The 19838-nt window shown below is 51.2% G+C and overlaps 8 protein-coding genes across 8 annotated transcripts; 4 read left to right on the plus strand and 4 right to left on the minus strand.

Annotated features, from left to right (window-relative positions):
* Positions 1-870: 870 nt before the first annotated feature.
* POX_h09644 (uncharacterized protein) lies at positions 871-1883 on the minus strand (the record flags this gene model as incomplete). Its single annotated transcript, XM_050118394.1, has 2 exons — positions 871-1718; positions 1808-1883. 2 exons carry the CDS (start codon positions 1881-1883, stop codon positions 871-873), a joined length of 924 nt encoding a protein of 307 aa, XP_049965181.1.
* A 449-nt stretch (positions 1884-2332) lies between these two features.
* POX_h09645 (Casein kinase II subunit alpha) lies at positions 2333-3599 on the plus strand (the record flags this gene model as incomplete). Its single annotated transcript, XM_050118395.1, has 4 exons — positions 2333-2447; positions 2608-2981; positions 3037-3456; positions 3510-3599. The coding sequence occupies 4 exons, from the start codon at positions 2333-2335 to the stop codon at positions 3597-3599; spliced, it is 999 nt and encodes a 332-aa protein (XP_049965182.1).
* A 1075-nt stretch (positions 3600-4674) lies between these two features.
* Positions 4675-8080, plus strand: POX_h09646 (Valine--tRNA ligase; the record flags this gene model as incomplete). Its single annotated transcript, XM_050118396.1, has 3 exons — positions 4675-4705; positions 4756-4911; positions 5013-8080. 3 exons carry the CDS (start codon positions 4675-4677, stop codon positions 8078-8080), a joined length of 3255 nt encoding a protein of 1084 aa, XP_049965183.1.
* A 364-nt stretch (positions 8081-8444) lies between these two features.
* POX_h09647 (Ribosome production factor) lies at positions 8445-9500 on the plus strand (the record flags this gene model as incomplete). The annotated part of the gene is made up of 2 exons (XM_050118397.1): positions 8445-8458; positions 8513-9500. 2 exons carry the CDS (start codon positions 8445-8447, stop codon positions 9498-9500), a joined length of 1002 nt encoding a protein of 333 aa, XP_049965184.1.
* A 652-nt stretch (positions 9501-10152) lies between these two features.
* POX_h09648 (uncharacterized protein) lies at positions 10153-11236 on the plus strand (the record flags this gene model as incomplete). The annotated part of the gene is made up of 5 exons (XM_050118398.1): positions 10153-10167; positions 10232-10347; positions 10535-10745; positions 10852-11075; positions 11179-11236. The coding sequence occupies 5 exons, from the start codon at positions 10153-10155 to the stop codon at positions 11234-11236; spliced, it is 624 nt and encodes a 207-aa protein (XP_049965185.1).
* A 1374-nt stretch (positions 11237-12610) lies between these two features.
* Positions 12611-13876, minus strand: POX_h09649 (uncharacterized protein; the record flags this gene model as incomplete). The annotated part of the gene is made up of 2 exons (XM_050118399.1): positions 12611-12723; positions 12916-13876. The coding sequence occupies 2 exons, from the start codon at positions 13874-13876 to the stop codon at positions 12611-12613; spliced, it is 1074 nt and encodes a 357-aa protein (XP_049965186.1).
* Positions 13877-14334: 458 nt separating this feature from the next.
* POX_h09650 (uncharacterized protein) lies at positions 14335-16443 on the minus strand (the record flags this gene model as incomplete). Its single annotated transcript, XM_050118400.1, has 2 exons — positions 14335-14884; positions 14951-16443. The coding sequence occupies 2 exons, from the start codon at positions 16441-16443 to the stop codon at positions 14335-14337; spliced, it is 2043 nt and encodes a 680-aa protein (XP_049965187.1).
* An 861-nt stretch (positions 16444-17304) lies between these two features.
* On the minus strand, positions 17305-18543 carry POX_h09651 (uncharacterized protein; the record flags this gene model as incomplete). The annotated part of the gene is made up of 1 exon (XM_050118401.1): positions 17305-18543. One exon carries the CDS (start codon positions 18541-18543, stop codon positions 17305-17307), a length of 1239 nt encoding a protein of 412 aa, XP_049965188.1.
* Positions 18544-19838: the final 1295 nt, after the last annotated feature.

Below are 19838 nucleotides of genomic sequence, written 5' to 3' on the forward strand. Positions count from 1 at the left end.
CCGCATATTCTTGCTGCTGGTATTGCTAATGACCTTGAAATTACAACTAGTGAAGTATCGACCCAAAGTACACCACAAATCTATTTGCATCCATCAGGTAATAAGAATAAATTCTGATATACACGTTTGAAACGAATCTCCATCACGAAAACCTACCGCATCGGGAAGACTGGGCAGGGCTGCGGGCTGCGGGCTGTATTATTGGGGGTTTGCATCGTCTGTGGACTTGATGGTACATGGATCATCCGTGATGAGCATTCTCATGCATAATGGCGTCTAGCGAGAAGTAAATGTGGGGAGAGGGAGGCGAAAATGAATTGATTTGTCAGGAAAAGTGCATTCCAGATCAAGGCTGTGCCGCGGCAGGACATCCTGACCATCAAAGAGAGTCAGTATGAGCATCCAGCGTTCCGCTCTCATATGCCATCAGTGATGATTCTCTACGGAGAGCATTGCACTTTCAACCAGTGATTTCTGCCATATCGTCGGAGCGGACATTTGAGACCGACCTGTTCCAAGCCCAGTGCCAAAAGCCACCCGCCCAGATTCTGATCTCGATATTTGGTGATCTGAATGGTTTCAGGCTCTGAATATGTGTTACCACGCCGCTGGAGCAGTCGCGATCATTGGCGATTAAAGGGAGGATCGCGAAAGCTTCCCTCTCGGCACATTATCCTTCATATTTCGCGGCGATCATCGACCGAAACTCATCATACACACAAATGGTAATTTCAGTTGTTGCGTGAAGCAGTTCGATCCAATGAGCTGGATCGTAATGTGAGAACTGCCAAGATCCGTGTCATCCTGGGAAAGCTTCGCTCGAGACACCTGTTGGTATCATAAAGGGATTCATCGGCGAAGCGGGATGGCTCAGCTTGCATCTGCCGCTTCTGGCTCGAGTCGAGCTTTTTTCGCTCGACGTTTCATCTCTCGCTTGGACAATGGCTTCTCGGGCTCGACCGCAGCCTCCGAGCCCGCCGATGCTTTCCTCTTCAATGTTTCTGTGGAAAGGTCATGTTCGGTACTGAGTTTGGCCATCTTTTCGGCCTTTGACTTTGAGTTTGCCTTGTCCAATACCGCTTTCTCTCCGCCATGGACAATGTCGACAATGCCACGCCAGCTCGTACGCTTGAGCTTCGCCAACGCTGTAACTTTCCTGGCTTCTTCACAGATTGCCTCTTTTCCGCGCTCTTGCGACAAGCCCCAGACACACGTCAGGTTGATCACATCCCATGGTGCCCGCAAATTCAGGGCGCGACGGGCCTCGCTTGACACAATGATCCCCCGACCACCGCGTGTAGCTCTAATAAGCGACATTGCATTCCCGATCAAATTTCGGCGAGCATCAAGCCCACTTCCTGTTACTCCAGGACCGTAGCAAATCTCCAATCGAACACCACGGGAAATGGCAGCCGACAGCATTTTGAACTTGAAGTGGAATGGTAGTCGTGTTGAAAGATCGAGTGAGATTAAGTCACATTCAAGAGTGGTACAGGCATTGAGAAGGGTCTTCTCATTTGTTGGACGCAGAGCCACAATGTCGTAAGCTTGTGTCAAGCTGTTCAGTCGTTGATTCTGCGCGGTGTCGGAAAGTGTAAGGTTGAGACGCGTGAGTAGTTGTAAGGACTTCGGAGCATTTGGCGGCGGTGGAGGCGGAGCCAGGTTCGGAGGAAGCTTGCCTGTAACCGTCTGAGACAGGGCAACGGTAGTGTAGCCAACTAAAATCATGTCAGGAACTCATGATAGGTGATCGGGCAGTCGGCTGGTTTTTGTAATCGGATGCTGGAGTTTAAGCGGAGTGACCTACGTTCAGAAAGAAAGTTCAACGTATTGAGCGCTTCTGAGTCATCTGGAGTGTACGGGACATTCAAGTCGAAAAACATGATGCTGTTATGGAGCTTTGGGTGCTCGTGCCAGCAATCTGCAGTCCCCAGAAGGAAGTCAAATAATCTTAAGATCGTACTTTGTCAACCAGCATACTGACCTATCCAAAAAAGGCAATCGAAAAAACGTATGGAATAACAATTTTCCAGCAAAACCACCCTCTAGCCGAATTCGGAATGCTCCCCACTGGCAAAATCCCGTGACAAAGCGGAACTGATCTCGCTCGTATCACAATATCCAACCCCCCTCCAATCTTCCATTGCGTCGGGAAGATCGATAGCACAGCTGAGTTCACGCGAGTGATTTGCTGAGCCTGCTGCTGCTGTTGTTCTCTGCCTGCTTCGATTCCTACAATTTTTCCGACCCTCCATCAACAGGTTGCGCCCCGCCTCACCCCGCTCCATTCATATTCATTTGTGGGCGGATCCAGACGCCGGCCTTGAGCAGCATGTCGCGCGTCTACGCCGATGTCAACGAGCACATGCCACGGTCCTACTGGGACTATGACAGTGTGAATATTTCATGGGGCGTTCTCGAGAACTATGAAATTGTTCGCAAAATTGGTGCGTTTTGTCCCAACCGCAAGTGAAGCGGCTATCGTGCACTTTTCTCCATACTTGCCCTATCCGCCCGGGGTTTTGGTACATGTCCTGGCGTCTGGTTTTCACGCAGAGCAGCTAGACTATATATCCGAAGGCAAACTGACACCCCTTTTTTTTCAAGGTCGAGGAAAGTACTCTGAGGTCTTTGAGGGTATCAACGTAGTCAACTACCAAAAATGCGTCATCAAGGTCTTGAAGCCAGTCAAGAAGAAGAAGATCAAGCGAGAGATCAAGATTCTCCAAAATCTTGCCGGTGGCCCCAATGTTGTCGCACTGCTTGACGTTGTTCGGGACAACCAGAGCAAGACCCCGAGCTTGGTCTTTGAAGCCGTGAATAACACGGACTTCCGCACCTTGTACCCTCGCTTCACCGACTACGATGTCCGCTTCTACATTTTCGAGCTCCTGAAGGCCCTGGATTTCTGTCACAGCAAGGGCATCATGCACCGTGATGTCAAGCCCCACAATGTGATGATTGACCATGAGAAGCGCAAGGTATGCATCCTTGGTAAAGCACATCTCCAGTCGGATAAACTCTAATCTACTCTAGCTGCGCCTGATCGATTGGGGTCTTGCCGAATTCTACCACAAGGGTACTGAGTACAACGTTCGTGTCGCATCACGTTATTTCAAGGGCCCTGAACTGCTTGTCGACTTCCAGGAGTACGACTACTCTCTCGACATGTGGTCGCTCGGCGCCATGTTCGCCTCCATGATCTTCCGTAAGGAGCCATTCTTCCACGGAAACAGCAACTCGGACCAACTTGTCAAGATCGCGAAGGTTCTCGGAACCGAGGAACTCTTCGAGTACCTGGACAAGTACGACATCGAGCTGGATCCGCAATACGACGATATTTTGTCTCGATTCCCTCGCAAGCCGTGGCACTCTTTCGTCACAGCTGAGAATCAGCGCTTTGTCAGCGACGAGGCCATTGACTTCCTCGATAAGCTGCTTCGCTACGATCATGCTGTAAGCTAGAGCTGGTGGCCCTAGGTTTCATTTCAAGTCTAACTCTTTGATAGGAACGCCTGACTGCTCAAGAGGCTATGGCTCACGCCTACTTTGATCCGGTCCGCGCCGATGCTCAGAACAATGCTGCTGCCCAGTCTTAACCCACCCACGGGCAGTAGGACACGATTCTCACTCATTTCCTCCCCTCCATCTCATTTACCCTCTCCATCAGCCCCTCTGCCATACCCTCTCCCTGCTTTCTACCTAGAGAACTCTACTCGGTCTACCGACCCACTTGTCCCTCGTGATTGAATGTTTTATGTTGTTCAGAGTATTGTGCAGCAAAGGAACCATGAAGCAAATGTTCGCATGAATCTGTTCCAAATTGTTCGCCCTCTGTACTTTTCAATGTGGGTTGGTTGGATGACCGAGTTCCAAAGACGACGTTGATGACAAGACACGATATGTAATCTTTCTGGGCTAGCCAGGACCCTCCCGTCTAGGTTCTATGATCTTTCAGTGGGCGCAACCAAACAAATTTCAAAATTCATGAAAATCAATTCTATCTTCTCTCATCTAGGCCGGTCCTCGGGTCCCCGGACACTCTGCCAAACTAATTGATTGCATCAAGTCCACATGTCTCTCTTCGTCGTCTGCGCGGATATAAAACACCCTTTGTGGCCCAGTCCAGCTGGTTGAAACAGGTCATATTGGACCTTTTAATCTCTAGCCATCGTATTTGGATGCTGAGCTAGTCGACAGACGCTTTACGCCCTGAAGTTCACTGTGGTGGGTTCCTCTCGGGACATGTCTAGATTTGTCAACTCGAACTTCAATTTTGTCGAGGCATGGCAAAGCCGTTAAGATCGCCCACGGGCTCCAGCGCTATCACGTGAGTGAAATCTTGGACGAAGGAGTCCAGATTAGACCACGAACAAGAACATCTTCAGAACGCAACGCTTCTAGAGCCCGGTGACTCAATCTCAATGCCAGCGCATATCTAGAGTGAGCTCTATACAAAGCCACACTTCCATCTGCCAACCCCAGTGTCGCGCGGTCCCCACCGATCCTCACCTGGGCCCCGCTCGCTCATTCGTCGTGGAAATTTAATCTGCCCGCATTTCGCACAACCACCCCTCCTTGTCGCAACTCTCCATCCTCAAGATACTTATCCGGCGACTCGTGGCGCGATCGGCGCCTTGGAGATTTCCTCCGACATATCGATCATTATCCAGGATGGCTCAAAACTCTGCATCCCAGAACCCACGTCAGTGCTACCCCTCCGGCAATCCATGACTCATGCTTGAGTCCCTCGAGTCCCCAAGCTCACAATCAATCACTCTGCAGTTGGGGAAAACACCGCCCCTTTGACCGAGAACCCTCCTCCAGTTGATCAGCAGACTCGCGCTCAGATTGCCGAAGCTGCTGCGAACGATGGCACCGCCGCCCCCAAGGTGAAGACCGAGAAGGAATGTATGTGAACCCCGCAGGCTGTCTGGGGCCAGTTTTTCTACAAACAGGCTCTTGACGCACATCTCTGGCATTTGCGCTGATTGTTCCGTCTTTCTCATTAGTGGAGCGCGAGCGTAAGAAGGCCGAAAAGGCGAAGAAGTTCGCTGAGAAGCAGGCCAAGGCTAAGACCGCGAAGCCTGCCGCACCCAAAGTCGAGAAGAAGGTGCAGAAGGTTGAGAAGGAAAAGACCGCCGACGCATACGACCCCAAGGTCATTGAAGCCGGTCGCCTTGAATGGTGGGAGGAGCGAGATCTCTTCAAGCCAGAATGGGGTCCCGACGGCAAGGTTAAGCCGGAGGGCTCCTTCGTCATTCCTATCCCTCCTCCTAACGTCACTGGCTCTCTCCACATGGGTCACGCCCTGACCAATGCTCTGCAAGATACCATGATCCGATGGCAGCGCATGAAGGGTAAGACGACCCTGTGGCTCCCCGGCATGGATCACGCCGGTATCTCCACCCAGAGTGTTGTCGAGAAGATGCTTTGGAAGAAGGAGAAAAAGACCCGTCACGATCTGGGACGTGAAGCCATGGTCAATCTCATCTGGGACTGGAAGGATGAGTACCACAAGAACATCAAAAACGCTCTTCGAAGAGTTGGTGGATCCTTCGACTGGTCCCGCGAGGCTTTCACCATGGATCCGAACTTGTCTGCTGCTGTGACCGAGACCTTCGTCCGGCTTCACGAAGAGGGTATCATTTACCGTGCTAACCGCCTGGTCAACTGGTGTGTTGCTCTTAACACGTCTCTTTCCAACCTTGAAGTTGAGAACAAGGAAATTGAGGGCCGCACGCTCTTGGACGTTCCTGGGTACGACCGTAAGGTCGAGTTCGGTGTGCTCACGCACTTCTGCTACGAAATTGACGGCACTTCTGAGCGTATCGAAATTGCCACAACTCGTCCCGAAACAATGATCGGTGATAGCGGTATCGCCGTTCATCCCAACGATCCTCGTTACAAGCACCTGATCGGCAAGAACGCCCGTCACCCCTTCGTTGACCGTTTGCTCCCCATTGTTGGCGATGAAGGTGTTGAGCCTGAGTTTGGTACCGGTGCCGTAAAGATCACCCCGGCTCACGACTTCAACGATTTCAACCGTGGCAAGCAGCACAACTTGGAATTCATCTCCGTCTTGAACGACGATGGTACTTTCAACAAGAACGGAGGACCTTTTGTTGGCATGAAGCGCTTCGATGCTCGTTACAAGGTCATTGACATGCTCAAAGAGAAAGGCCTGTACGTCAAGTGGGAGCACAACCCTATGAAGGTGCCCCGCTGCTCAAAGTCGAACGATGTGATTGAGCCTATCCTCAAGCCCCAATGGTGGATGAAGATGGAGTCCCTGGCTGGCCCTGCTATTGAGGCTGTCGAAAAGGGCGACATCATCATTCGTCCCGAGTCTGCGGAGAAGAACTACTTCCGCTGGATGCGCAACCTCAACGATTGGTGTCTGTCTCGTCAGCTTTGGTGGGGTCATCAGGCCCCCGCTTACTTCGTAAATATCGAGGGCGAGGAGAATGACGACTCCAATGGTGAATTTTGGGTCACCGGTCGCACCGAGGAGGACGCTCGCAAGAAGGCCGAGGCCAAATTCCCCGGTAAGAAGTTCACTCTGGACCGTGATCCTGACGTCCTCGATACCTGGTTCTCCTCTGGGTTGTGGCCATTCTCGACTCTGGGCTGGCCTCGTAAGACGCATGATTTCGAGAACCTCTATCCTACTTCTGTTCTCGAGACTGGTTGGGATATTCTGTTCTTCTGGGTTGCTCGCATGATCATGCTGGGCATCAAGATGACCGGTCAGGTTCCTTTCCGGGAGGTGTACTGCCACTCTCTCATCCGCGACTCTGAGGGTCGCAAGATGTCTAAGTCTTTGGGTAACGTCATCGATCCTCTGGATGTGATGGAGGGTATTCAGCTTCAAACGCTGCACGACAAGCTGCTTGTCGGCAATCTCGCCGAGAAGGAGGTCGCTACTGCGACCAAGTACCAGAAGAAGGCTTTCCCTAAGGGTATTCCCGAGTGCGGTGCTGACGCCCTTCGCTTCGCTCTTGTCTCTTATACCACTGGTGGTATGTACTCTCCCTACAACTTCATCATCCGCTTTGCTAACCTTCACCCAGGTGGTGACATTGCCTTCGATGTACAGGTCATTCACGGTTACCGCCGCTTCTGTAACAAGATCTACCAAGCGACTAAGTTCGTCCTTGGTAAGCTTGGCGATGACTTTAAGCCGTTGGCCACTGTTACAAAGACCGGTCACGAATCACTATCCGAGCGCTGGATCCTGCACAAGCTCAACGCCGCTGCCAAGGAGATGAACGAGGCTCTGGAGGCTCGTGAATTCTCGGTGACTGCCAACGTTTCCTACCAGTACTGGTACGCTCAGCTGTGCGATGTCTTCATTGAGAACTCCAAGTATCTGCTGGCTGAGGACGCGACCCCCGAGACTCAGGAATCTGCCAAGCAGACTCTCTACACTGCTCTTGAGGGGGCTCTGTGCCTCATCCACCCCATCATGCCTTTCGTTACCGAGCACCTGTGGCAGCGTCTGCCCCGTCGCCCCGACGACAAGACCTTCTCGATCATGCGTGCCAAGTACCCCGAGTACCGTGCCGAGTTCGATGATCCCGCTGCCGAAAAGGCCTATGAGCTCATCTTGAACACCTCCAAGGCCATTCGCTCCATTCTTGCTCAGTACGATGTCAAGACCAAGGGTGACATTATCATCCAGACCTACGATGCCACTAGCGAGAAGACTGTGTCTGAGCAGCTCACTTCCATCCAGTCACTGGGTGGCAAAACTTTGGGCGAGCTTTCGCACGTTGGCCCGGAAAACAAGACTCCCCCCGCTGGCTGTGTCGTGGCTGCCGTTGGCGCCGAGGCCGCCGTCTACCTGCGTGTGTCTAAGGAGGTCGCTCTCGAGCAGGAGGAGAAGGCCAAGGCCAATCTTGAGCGCGCTCGGGAGACCGTGCGCCGATCGCAGACCGTCATGAGCGCTCCCAACTGGAAGGAGAAGGTCAAGGTCGAAGTTCAGGAGGCTGAGGAGAAGCGCCTGCGCGATGCTGAGAGTGAGGCTGCTCGCTTGGAGGAACAGATCAAGGAGTTTGAGAAGCTGCGTTTGGAATGAAAAACGCGAGCTATAGCCATTTGAAGTTGTAGATCCCCCCTTAAAAATCTATCAATGAAGATACTGTTCTGTTTCAATGTTCATTGACTCGTTCGGCAAATGGTTTGCAACTGTACCTACTCCGCTCTCAGGAAACCGACGTAGATACATGGCAACCTGCCGGACATACAATAAAGAGTCGGCGCTGTACAGCACCGAAAGTGTTCGCCTGCCTGTTTTCTATAGCGCCTATAATATAAGGCCAATAACTTAGCTCAGGCACCACAATGTGGGTCCTTATCGATAGTGGTGCCAAGCCATCACCCCAAAAGTTTTCTGCGATTTTCACTCGGACCATCCTCGACAGTAAGAAAACATAGCCATCATGTTGCGCGAAGTGTAAGTTGTCTGCGATCTTGTCACTTGTTTCAGCAGGCTAATTTGAACGTTTAGTAAAGCGAAGAACCCGCGCACTGCGCGTATCCTCAAGGCGCGAGAGCCTCAACTCATCGAACCTCCCAAAAAGACTCTTTTGCTGCACGGGACGAAATGCCCTCAAGCTCTCGACACCGTCTTGAAGACATTCCACTCTCTCACGAAGCCCAACTCCGTCCTTTTCCACAAGAAGAATGAGAACATTCACCCGTTTGAGAACACAGAAAGCATGGAGTTCTTGGCCAACAAGAACGAGTGCGGTCTGGTAGTCTTTGGAAGCAGCAACAAGAAGCGCCCCAATTGTGTTACTCTCGGTCGAGTCTTCAACTCCCAAACGCTTGACCTTTGTGAATTGATGCTTCTTCCCGCCTCTGATCAGAACGCCATTCCCCCCTTCAACGAGCTTACCATGCCCGTTGGACTTGGCATGCGGCCGATGCTGCTGTTCTCCGGCAGCCCTTGGGAGGACCCGACATCAGGAGTGCACGTGATGTTGAAGAGTTTCTTCCTTGACATGTTCAAGGGGGAGGAGACCAACCAGATCGACGTTGAGGGTCTCCAATACATTCTGATGGTTGGTGCCGAAGAGCCCCGCGACGGCCTGTCCCCCGTGGTGCACCTGCGGTGGTACAAGATTATTACCAAGCGCAGTGGTCACAAGCTCCCCCGTATTGAGCTTGAGGATGTTGGTCCCAAGTTCGACTTCAAGGTCGGCCGCCACCGCCCGGCTACCCCCGAGGCCATGAAGGAGGCCATGAAGCAGGGCAAGCGTCCCAACGAAGACATGAAGACCAAGAAGAACATCACCATGGACTCCATGGGTGACAAGATCGGTCGTGTCCACTTGGGCAAGCAAGACCTGACTGGCCTCCAGACCCGCAAGATGAAGGGTCTCAAGCGCCGGGCAGGCATCGACTCGGACGACGAGGACGAGGAGGATATGGAAATGATGGATGTGGACGAGATTCTGGAGGAAGAGGGCAACAAGCGTCCACGGACGGATTGAGCGTGATTCACTTGCATCATTGCGTATTTATACTACTCACGGCGTTTGTTTGGTCCGGCTGGGGTTTTATGCTTCGTGGTACCTGAGTTTCTCCAGGTTCCCCTGTATCGATGTGAAAAAGTTACCTATATAGTGAAGCGATTCTTTGATCCCAATGAATCTTCAACTTTGATCACTCTCCATCTCGTTAAAGTCCCTGGAGGTGTCCTATCTTGAGGACTTTCTCTAATGTCAGCCTCGATCATGAACAAATCGACTATCGAAGGGCTCATTTTGGCATGCAGACTTAATGTGATCCAGCCGATTAAGAAAAATCCATAGTGATCTACTCAATCTCACACTCGTACTAGCATTGCGCATTGTCTTGGACTGCAATTGAAAGGCACTCTTGGCGCCGTCGGGTCGAGACCACGTGACCATGACGTTAGCCCGTCGGCATCGTCTCACATGCCGAGGCCCTTTTCGCGGTTGCGGACCCGAATCGAGTGCCGCAGTCCCCCTCCCCCAGATTCTCGCCTTCTCCGTCCGGCTCTCTTCCTCTTGTAATCTTTTCTGCGAATCTCAATCAATAGACTTATCCTTCTTCTTCATTGATTGTCTTGTACCCTTTGTCTGACCCCAGACTCCAGTCGGAGTCCTGCGCATCACCATCATGGATGCGCTCATGGTGAGAGGCCGCCGCCCAGCACATGTGCATGAGCTTCAGAAACTGACTATGCCTTTCCCTACAGTCACGCCTCGATGCCCTCGTGCTCAACCCCGAACTTGCACCTCTCTTGTCATTGGTAAAAGGCGCACGTAATGGCATAGTCTACGGATCGAAAGTGCGATTTCCGCACGCGCTGGTGTATGTCAAATCGCTCGGCGCATTGCGAGCGACCTTGCCTCGCCAAACCAAGCCCAGAAAACTGATTTCTTTGACTTGAACAGCATGATATTTCTTTTCAGATCGGGAACGTATGTGATATCTCTGTGCTCTCCCTTTCTACTTGCCCGCAAATCTTTCCGAACGCTAAATAGTAGTCACTCTGCAGATTCCGCGAAAAGGTCAAGCTGGTCTTGAACGCGACTCGCCTTCACGCCCGAAACTTAGCCACATTCGCTACGATATACAAGGCCTCTATGATCATACTTCGAAACCTCCCTGCTGGACAGGGCAAGGAAGGTCGCTATGATAGTTTCTTTGCTGGACTCTTGGGTGGATACGCCGTCTTTGGTCGGCAGCGGGGAAGTATCAGCCAGCAGGTATGCCGAAGCGTCCCCCCACACACACGCCGAGGCCGAACGGAGATGGACCTCGGGAAGAGAAAGAGATCGCAACTGGCCCGCTAACCCACGTCGACGTCTTTAGATTGTGATTTATGTTTTTGCTCGAGTGATGCTCTCTCTTGCAAAGCTCTCAGTCCAGCCGGGGATGCACCCACTTTCGTCACTCATCTCACCTCACGCGCGCGCTTCTATCACCGATAATGCCTGGCCGGTCTTCGCCAGTATGAGCTGGGCGCTCGTCATGTACCTGTTCCGATGGTACCCAGAGACTCTCGCATCGAGTCTGCGGAGTAGCATGGTTTATATGTATGTCTTTGTCATTCTTCTCCGTTCAGGCGTCTGCCTGGGTGGCTTTTTGGGCTTCTATTTCTTCTTCGTCGATGGGTCGGCTAACCACCTTTTGAATCAGTTACGCGGACTCGGACCACTGGGATTCTTTCCGAAACTTGGTGATTCACAACAAATAAACGTACACGCCTTCTAGCATTCTCTTTTTAGCCGTTTTGCTTCCAGCTGGTTTGGGATTCCACACGGCGTATAGATCAAGGGCTGCTGCAACTTTTTTTTCTCCAAAGTCAAATCATGATTCCATACTCTTTCCTTTCATACAAGAGTGATCCGTCCCTGCGCGTTGGGGGTCTTTCTTCTACCTGTCTACACTGTACATCTTTGACTACGAGAATTTACATTTCTTCCATCACAACGCACAGCACCTGAAGTGTCCTTGGACGACAGCCGATTCGATAGACCCAAAAGTCATTTCAACAGATAGACTGGGCGATCGCCACCACCAATACATTATTTTCTTTTAAAAAAGCAAAAATACACATAGTGCTATATTGTCTTCAAAACACTGTAGTAGTTCAAGATCTCAATCCCGTAATAAGCACGCATAACGCAGTGCCTCAAGTCCTTAAAGGGGTTCAGAGTAGAAACCCGCGATCGGTATCTAGGTCAACTAATATTATATTCGAACAAACTCGAGACTAGTATGCAAATAGCAAGATGAAACGATTGGATTGTGTGAACACGCAGAGCGAATCATAAAGTGAGACTCACATAACTAGAGACCTGGGCCCCTAGTGCCTGTCTAAGTAAATGGTGAAGGAGCAATCTCCATCTCTGATTTACCGAGACAATCTAGCTCCATACGTTAGGTCGGGGAGGTGAATCCCAATAAGGCTAGTGCCTAAGATACTACCATGTAGGACTGGTAGGAGGTAGGTAGTAAGTGTGCTTGATCGCGGTTCCCTGGTGTGGGTTCTCGGCGCGGTGATACAGGCGAGACATGTTCGGTCCGTCAGAGAATGATGAGTTTCAGAGGTAAGTCCTGTTTTAGTCTGTGGTCTATTTTATCCCGCTTTTTTTTTATCTTGACTGAGGTCAATTATGGGAACGAGCTGTGTGCGAGCATTTCAAGTTTCTTCTGTCTTTGCTTTACTGTTAATTCATTGAGACATTTTCGTCATGTCAAATCTGCCTACACTGATCGATATGCAAGAGAGAGGATGACTCGCTTGATTACTATTTATTATTATACAGAGAACACAAGTTGTTTATAATCATACATGAATCTCATTCCAAAAACGCCCATAGTCCAGGTATTCCCCAACTCCAGGTAGCCCTCCTGATACACAACTCCTCCAGCCACCCCGAGACAAGAATGAATTAAACATGAGGTCCGAAATGCAAGTCCGACATGCCTTGCCCGGTAGGTACACATGACAAAAAAAACAATTCCCCATCCCGAAATTTAGTCAAGCATCGAAAAAAATAACAGTAAATCCAAATAATCCGAGACATGCATCGGCATCAAACATTATCTTCTTTCAAGATGGCGATCAAGATTTGGATTTCTTGGGCAACTTCCACACGCTGGTGAAAGTCTGGCACCCTCCAGCCTTGCGTTTCTTTTCGTGCTGGACACCCGCTTCCACGCGTTCCTGTTCAAGCACTATATGAATATGGGACGAAGCATAAATCAGTGACGCTCAATAAATTGAAGGGGGAAAAAAAGAGAAACGATTCCAGGATAAGTGTACTTGGACTGCGCCATGAATAGTAAAATAGTTGTTGCCAGAAAAAAAGAAGAAAAGCCTTCAAACGGAGGGGACAAACTCACAAAAAGTACACTGTCCATACTGACCGCGGGACTTTTCCCACACACAGTTTGCACAAGCGCCCTCGAGCAAGCCGGGGATAACCACACAGCCCACAAACTGGCCCTTGCCCTCGGCGCATTGCTTACACTCTGGGTTGACTCTGACTCCCACAGCCTGAGCATGCATGGCAATTCGTTTGCGGATCCGACTGTCCAAGAAGCTTTTGAGGTCGCGTGCTTCATGGATGACAATCACACGATTGTTGGAGGGTTCTCGGACTGGAACAAGACACATCAATTCACTCCAGGGGGGGACGCCCAGGGTCCATTGGGTCTCACGGAGGAGTTGCACTCGAGGGCCAGGAGGGACATCTGGAGGGTCGAAGATGGGCTGAGGGGATGGAAGCTGAGGAGTAGGAGTAAAGAATGGAGCGTAGTTGGGTGCCAGAGTGGAAGCAAAAGTAGGAGCAATCCCTGGAGCGAAAGTGGGAGCAAAGGTCTGACTGAGAGGAGGTGTTGCAGCAGGAAGGGTAGCAGAATTGAGTGGACGAGCAGGAGCAAAGGCAGTGGTAAAAGTAGAAGGTTGAGAAGCAGCACCAGTACGGCTATGACCACGGCCACGACCACGGCCACGGGCAGGAAGAGGAGCAGGAGCAGCAGTAGAGGTAGTAGCAGCAGAGGTAGTATTGGTGATAGTAGGAGCAGGCGCAAAAGCAGAAGTAAAAGGGGCCGAGAGAGCAGGATCAATAGCAAGAGTCGGGACCGCAGTAGGAGCAGCATTAAGAGCAGAGCCCGGACCCTGCATAAGGATAGCGTCAATTTCAGCGAGAAGCTCTGGAGAAAGATCCAGATCGTCGATGGAGGCGATGGGAAACTCAGCCTGAGCCAAAAGAAGAGAGTCGGTCTCAGTCATAGCCTGCGACTCGGATCGCTCTTGAGATTGAATATTTGATCCCTCCACAGCCTGAGGACTCTCTGGCTTCTCATCTCGATCGTTCGAAGTCATGTTGTTGGAGCTTGAGGTTTTGAGTGACTGCAATATGAACTCGATGTGCTTTGTGCTTTGTTGGAGACAAAGAAAGTGGGAAAAAAAGGAGAACAAAGAAAACAGAAGGAAAGTGAAACAGGTTGATGTGAATCAAGCAAGTGTGAGGGTAAACAGATAAGCACAGTGAGCGCACTAGGAAGAAAAACCACCTCGTGGGACGCAAACAAATACTCACTCTTGTCTGGCATCAGTTGTTTGCGCTCTTGAATGGGGCCCTACTTGGATCCACGTGCGGCAAGCGCGAAACATCATCGACAAAATCATTCAACTCGACATCAAGGCATTCAATTCATCGTGTAAATTGATACACAGTAAATAATACATCTTATGTTCACCGTCTACTATCAGGAGAACAAGGTAAAAAGAAAGAAAAACAACCAAGGGTTGGAAAACATAAACAAGTAGTAGGCTTTTGTCTACTGGGTATTATCGCCGTCAACATTAATGAGAATCTTCAAGTCGCCATCCATCCAATCTACGGTATCTGCGGACAAGAGAGCAAATGCCCAATCCTTTTCGCTTTGAACCGTCACCAGACCGTCGGACAGCAGAGCCTTAACGCTCCAGGTGACCGCTCCAGCCATGTCCCGGACTTGCTGGTCAAACCCATCGACCCCTGACAATGCAGGAAGACCAGGAATCTGATTGTGGTACCGCCGAATGACCGACTCTTTGATGGTATCCACGTTCGGGCACTGACCAGCCGGGAGATCAATGCGGGGGAGAATGCGCTTCCCACGATGAAGCACGTTGATGTGAAGCAGAATTTGAGTGTGGGACGTGTGGTGGGATGACGACAAGTTTGGGGTGCCCTCGTTCTTGGCCTCGTTAGAAGACACAAAGGAGGGTTGGGTGGGGAAAGGCTGATCAGGACCAGCTGGTAACTGGCTAGCGGGATGGGCACCAGTCCGGCTGGCCAAAGTCTCTCGAATGACTCGAGCAACGTCGCGAGTGATGCCGCTGACGCTGTTTCGGGAGTTAGCAAGGTCTCCAAGAACAATTGCCTGCGTGGAAATGAGATTCGAAACTTACAACGCGTCTCGAGCAAGTGGATTTCGAGCTCCCCCAACACGCCAAGAGAGGTTTGCCGTGGCATCTGCATGGACAATACGGGAAATGTTCGCATCCTCACAAGGTGCCGGGCAATTGAAATCACCGTGATGAACAACCTGATAATGGCTATCGACAGCCGCAACAAGGCCACGCCACTCGGGCTGATCGAGGCCCGAGACGGACCAAAGACTATCCAGTTCGTAATTGTGGTTGTACATGTCATAGGACCTGGCCATATCATTCCAGTCGACGGTGTATCCGTCCAAAAGCAGGTCGTTGAGTCCAACGTCCATGATCTGACCAGACTCAATCTGCATTTGGGCGCCCTGTGCAGGTTGAGAGGGTACAGTGAGGGGCGGCGCCGAGTGAGCTGTGTGCATCGACTGCGTTTGGGTGTGCAGATGTTGCAGCTGTTGTCCGGGAGAGAAGCGAGCAGAATTGGAGGTAGAGGAATTGTCTTGCAGATTTTCACTCGTTTTGCGACGGCGACGCTCGTCACCGCCAGCGCCCTTTCGCGTTTCGATTGCGTATTGACGCTGACGCTCGTTTGTGACCATGCGACGCAAGAGAGGGATGACCAGAGCGATGATCTTCTGCTGGTCTCTGGGCCACACAAATTCTCGCGGTCCAAGCCCCTCATTTACCACGTTTTCTCCAAAAAACCGTTCCCCGTTCCCCTCGTCGTCAAGGAATTGTCGGACGCAATTCCAAAGGCGCAGCTTCACCATTTCAGTGTCCCCTGTGCCTCGCTGGCCAACGCAATTCCGCCGTTCAGGGTGTTCATCATTTAACATGAAGGCTTTCGCCGCAGCCTGGAGGTGCAAAAAGTTCTCGGGCGACAGTTCCAACGAGGTGAACAACTTTGACATGGGGGGCCGAGTGTACTTCTTGTTTTCAGACGGCTGGCGGAAAAGCGCTGCAGCGGAGTGGACACCAACTGAACGCGCATCAGCAAGTGCCTGGGGAGGAACGGGACGAATGTCGAAATTACCGCTGGGATAAGGCTGGTGACTTTGCTGTGGTTGCGGATGCGCCTGTGGCTGCGATCCAGAGATCCCAGCACCGGCAAGTGCAGGATCGAGGTTGTCCTCGTTGCGCTTCCGTTTCTTCGAGGCTGTACGAGACAGTCCGGAACCTTGCGCGTGGTCGTTCTGGACTCGGATGTGACGTGCATTGCTTAACCCACTTGCAAAGCTGGTCTCGTTAAAGCCATCGTCACCAAGATGCATATCCGCGCCGTAGGTATCCAGTTGATGGTGACCTGCTACCCCGGCAGCTGTTGCGACAGCAGCGGCCCACTGAGGAGACACATCTTGTCCGGCAGCTGCGGTCGCAGCTTCCACGAGTCCTGCGAGCTGATTATCGCTGGGAGAGTAGCCGGTGCTTGGATCGATCGAAAGACTCGGGTTTGACTGAGACGCGATGTCGGCAGAAGAGGTTGATTGATGGTTGTGGTTGGTGTTTGAGGACATTGTTGCGGGTACCAGCGCCGGTACAGATTGACACGCGTGATCAAAAAATGAACAAATATTAACTTGGAACTAAAATAGAACAGTGGACCGCCGAGAGTGCAACTGTCTCCGAAGATTCCAGGGGGTATCGCCTGGCAAGGTTGGCGCCGGCGCAGTTGCGCGAAATGTTTTCTTGGGCGCGTTGAGAAGTGATAGCCCCAAGCTCCAAAGAAGAAAGGGATACGGGATTCGGGAAGAAGACCAAATGATGATAGGTTTGTCAACGACAGGCGATCGAGTCATGGGCCGAATGCCCCGTTGCCGGGGGGCACAAAAGGCGCCGACGTAGCAAGAGGTTGAAGCCTCGAGCCCCGGACTTGACGCGATTTTGAGACGAAGCCCTAGGACTTGCGATTGATAAGACCAAGCCGGACGATGATGTGAGTGTTTGTGTAGTTTGAAGGAACGACAGACAATGCAAACTTTGTGCATGACATCACGTGCTTCCTTCTCCGTACCAGGCGCTGTCCATCACGTGAAACAGGCGTCTCATTAGCATGTGTACAAGAACACAGCAACTTTTTATTTTCATCTATTTTCTGGGGCCTAATGTGATGTACGATGCTGGCAACTCAAAGTGCCCAGCAGTGCTTCCTGTTTCTACAAGGAGGATCCAAGTGAAGAATCATTGAATCTGTAAGCATACGGGCCTGAGACACAAAGATCAAGACCAAGATGGAACCAGGCTTCAAAATGCGTGCAATCAAATAGGAGTTTATATCACACAAGGACTGGAATTGAAATCACCAAAAGTCAAGTGCACTCTATTCAGATGAACAGCATCCGACCCAAGCATCGCTCGAAGAAAGGTCGTAAAAAATGTCAAAAGCCATCGCCCTCTTTCCAAGGGCGACCAGCCTCAAGAGCTCGGTTCCGTGGAATCTGGCCTCGCTCAATGGCAGCGTCGAGGAGATCCATGACTAGATTAGTCTTCTCCGCGAGCTTTGCTTCAAGTTCTGCTTCGTCCGCCAGCGGAAGAAGATCCAAACTCTCTAATTCGTCCAGAAACCCTTCGGCCTTGGCGACTTCAAGGTCGCCGGCCATGAAAATCCAATCATCCAACTGCCGCTGTAGGTCTTCTCGCTCAGCATCGAGATTGCGCCAGTCTCGGTATTTTTCCGGTCCTCCAAAGCAGAATCCATACCCGTCACATAGGCAGACATTCTCCTCTACACACAGAACGGGTTGGCCTGTAAACACGAATTGCCAGAGATATTCCCAAATTCGACCCGTGATATAATCACTCAGATCCGTCTGCAGCAACCAGTCACGGTAGAAGATGAAACGAGCACGGGGGATCGTGCGAATGCGGTCCCGCGACAGTGCGAACTGAGCACAACATGGCTGGGAAAGGACCGGTGGCACTGGCAGGTCGGGGAAGAGTTCGCCCCAGGCTCGAGCAATGATCACCTCCTCCTGTTTTGACTCGTCTTCCACCGCCGCGCCGGGGTGTATCCACGCAGGACAGCCCGGGCCAAAGGCGCATCGGGTGTTCATATACCCTTCTCGTATGACACGTTCGAGGCTTAGTCGCCTCAAGATTTCTGCCGCATCGCCATCAAAGAAATCCTCATTGTGCCAGGCCTTTTGGTGGGAATGCATAAACACCGCGACATCGGGAAGCTCATCATAAAAATCGATGATGTATGACAGGTAGACCATCACCTCGTGGCCCTTGTTTTTGGGCGGGTGAAAAGGCGCTCCAGGGTCGTCGACCACGTAGACCGCCGTGTTCCAGTCCGGCAGTTCTTTGTTTATCCAGCTCGTGTCTTCCTTTGTGGTTCGTGGTACCACTAACGTTTTGTTGTACGTTGAGCCTGGGGGTTTCGGTATCCCCGGGATGAAGCTGGGCTGAGGCGCGTAGGGGCTTCTGCTGCCATAGTGAGTGAAATTGAAGGCTGTTGAAACGTTGTAGAATATTGAATTTGCATCCTGATTGGCATCAAGACGGGCAGTCTGTGGGTAGCTGTTCCGTGACCAAGATAGCTGGCGGGCGGTCAGGACGAGGATGCAAGCGAAGGCGAAGCCAACAAGGATGACTTGCCGCCTGGGATGCCTCATGGATGAATGATAGAGGATAAATGATGCTGATTTGATGATGCGTTTCAGCAGATCAAAGTGATCGCCCTGTGGAGCTGATTGCCAATCTCTGGCCACTACGCCTGTCTCCTCCAGCGACAAGATCGCAAAAATTCCAGTGTGTTGAGAGAAGTCTTTTTACCACGTCCGAACCGATTCTGTGCTCAAAACTCAAACGGCATCTCGTCAATCATTCAAAAGTCAGGGGAAATGCATGCTATCAAAATAAGGTGAGATTGATTTTCGCCTCACGGAGCTTAGCATATCACAGACCGAGACGCTGTCACGATCCTGCGTGCTCACGACGTGCACTAGGAAATCTCCCTCCCCTAAATCAGACAGAAGACGGCGAAAATATTGTTCTCTTCAGCGAGAGCCACAATTCGTGGGTGGTCCATGTTTAATATTTAAGGATAGGACCCAGCAAGTTCACTCGCCGCGGGGCAAAGTGGACAAATCAAGAACTATTCCGAGACTTCATGTGGATCGGAAGTAGTGCCCAGAAACCAGCGCCTTTTTGAAGATCCGCTCGAGGATGACGACACGCGCGGGAATCAGACGCGGACTCGGAATGCCTGCAGCGAGGATCTTGTTCTGAGAAAAAAGTACAGACACACATGTCGCTGAGACAAGCACATCGAGGCTACTTTAGCTAATGGCTCTTTCATAAGAATGAACCCAGGAGGTGAACTTATATGCAGAGCGTAAGACGGCACCACGCGTCGTTTGAGAGGCGCATGAGTGGGCTTCGGCCGCCAGCCGTCTACTCTGCAGATCTTTTCAGCCACCGACCATAGTTTGTTTCAAGGGGCTACCAAGCGATAAGATTGTAAGCTTGAGGTAAATAGATACAATTACCTCGAGCGACAATGCCCGTCAGCTCCTGGATATATTGTTTGTAATGACATTGCTTGCAGCAGAATATATCATTCTTTGCGTCCATGTGGTGAGGTTCCATGAGTGATTTTCGTAGCCTCTTGACTGGACTCATCTGCTGCAATGCGTTTCATGAGTATTGAAAGCGAGTTTATGAACCCAATCAGTGCACTACTTCTTGCCGATCAGGTCCCAAGACCGAAACACGCACCAGGTGCGCCTTGTCCACAGTAGGATAGTGATCTACCCAGGACAACCTACCTATCGTACAGCGCAGGAAACAGAGACTTGATGGAAGTACCTATCGAATGGGCAATCAATGAAGTAATTGACAAGATCAATTTAAGAGATGATACCTAAATACCTCGCGCAGCCGGCATGGAGGGCATCCAGTAAATGTT

Source organism: Penicillium oxalicum, chromosome VIII (assembly GCF_001723175.1).
Source record: "Penicillium oxalicum strain HP7-1 chromosome VIII, whole genome shotgun sequence".
Lineage (NCBI taxonomy): Eukaryota > Fungi > Ascomycota > Eurotiomycetes > Eurotiales > Aspergillaceae > Penicillium > Penicillium oxalicum.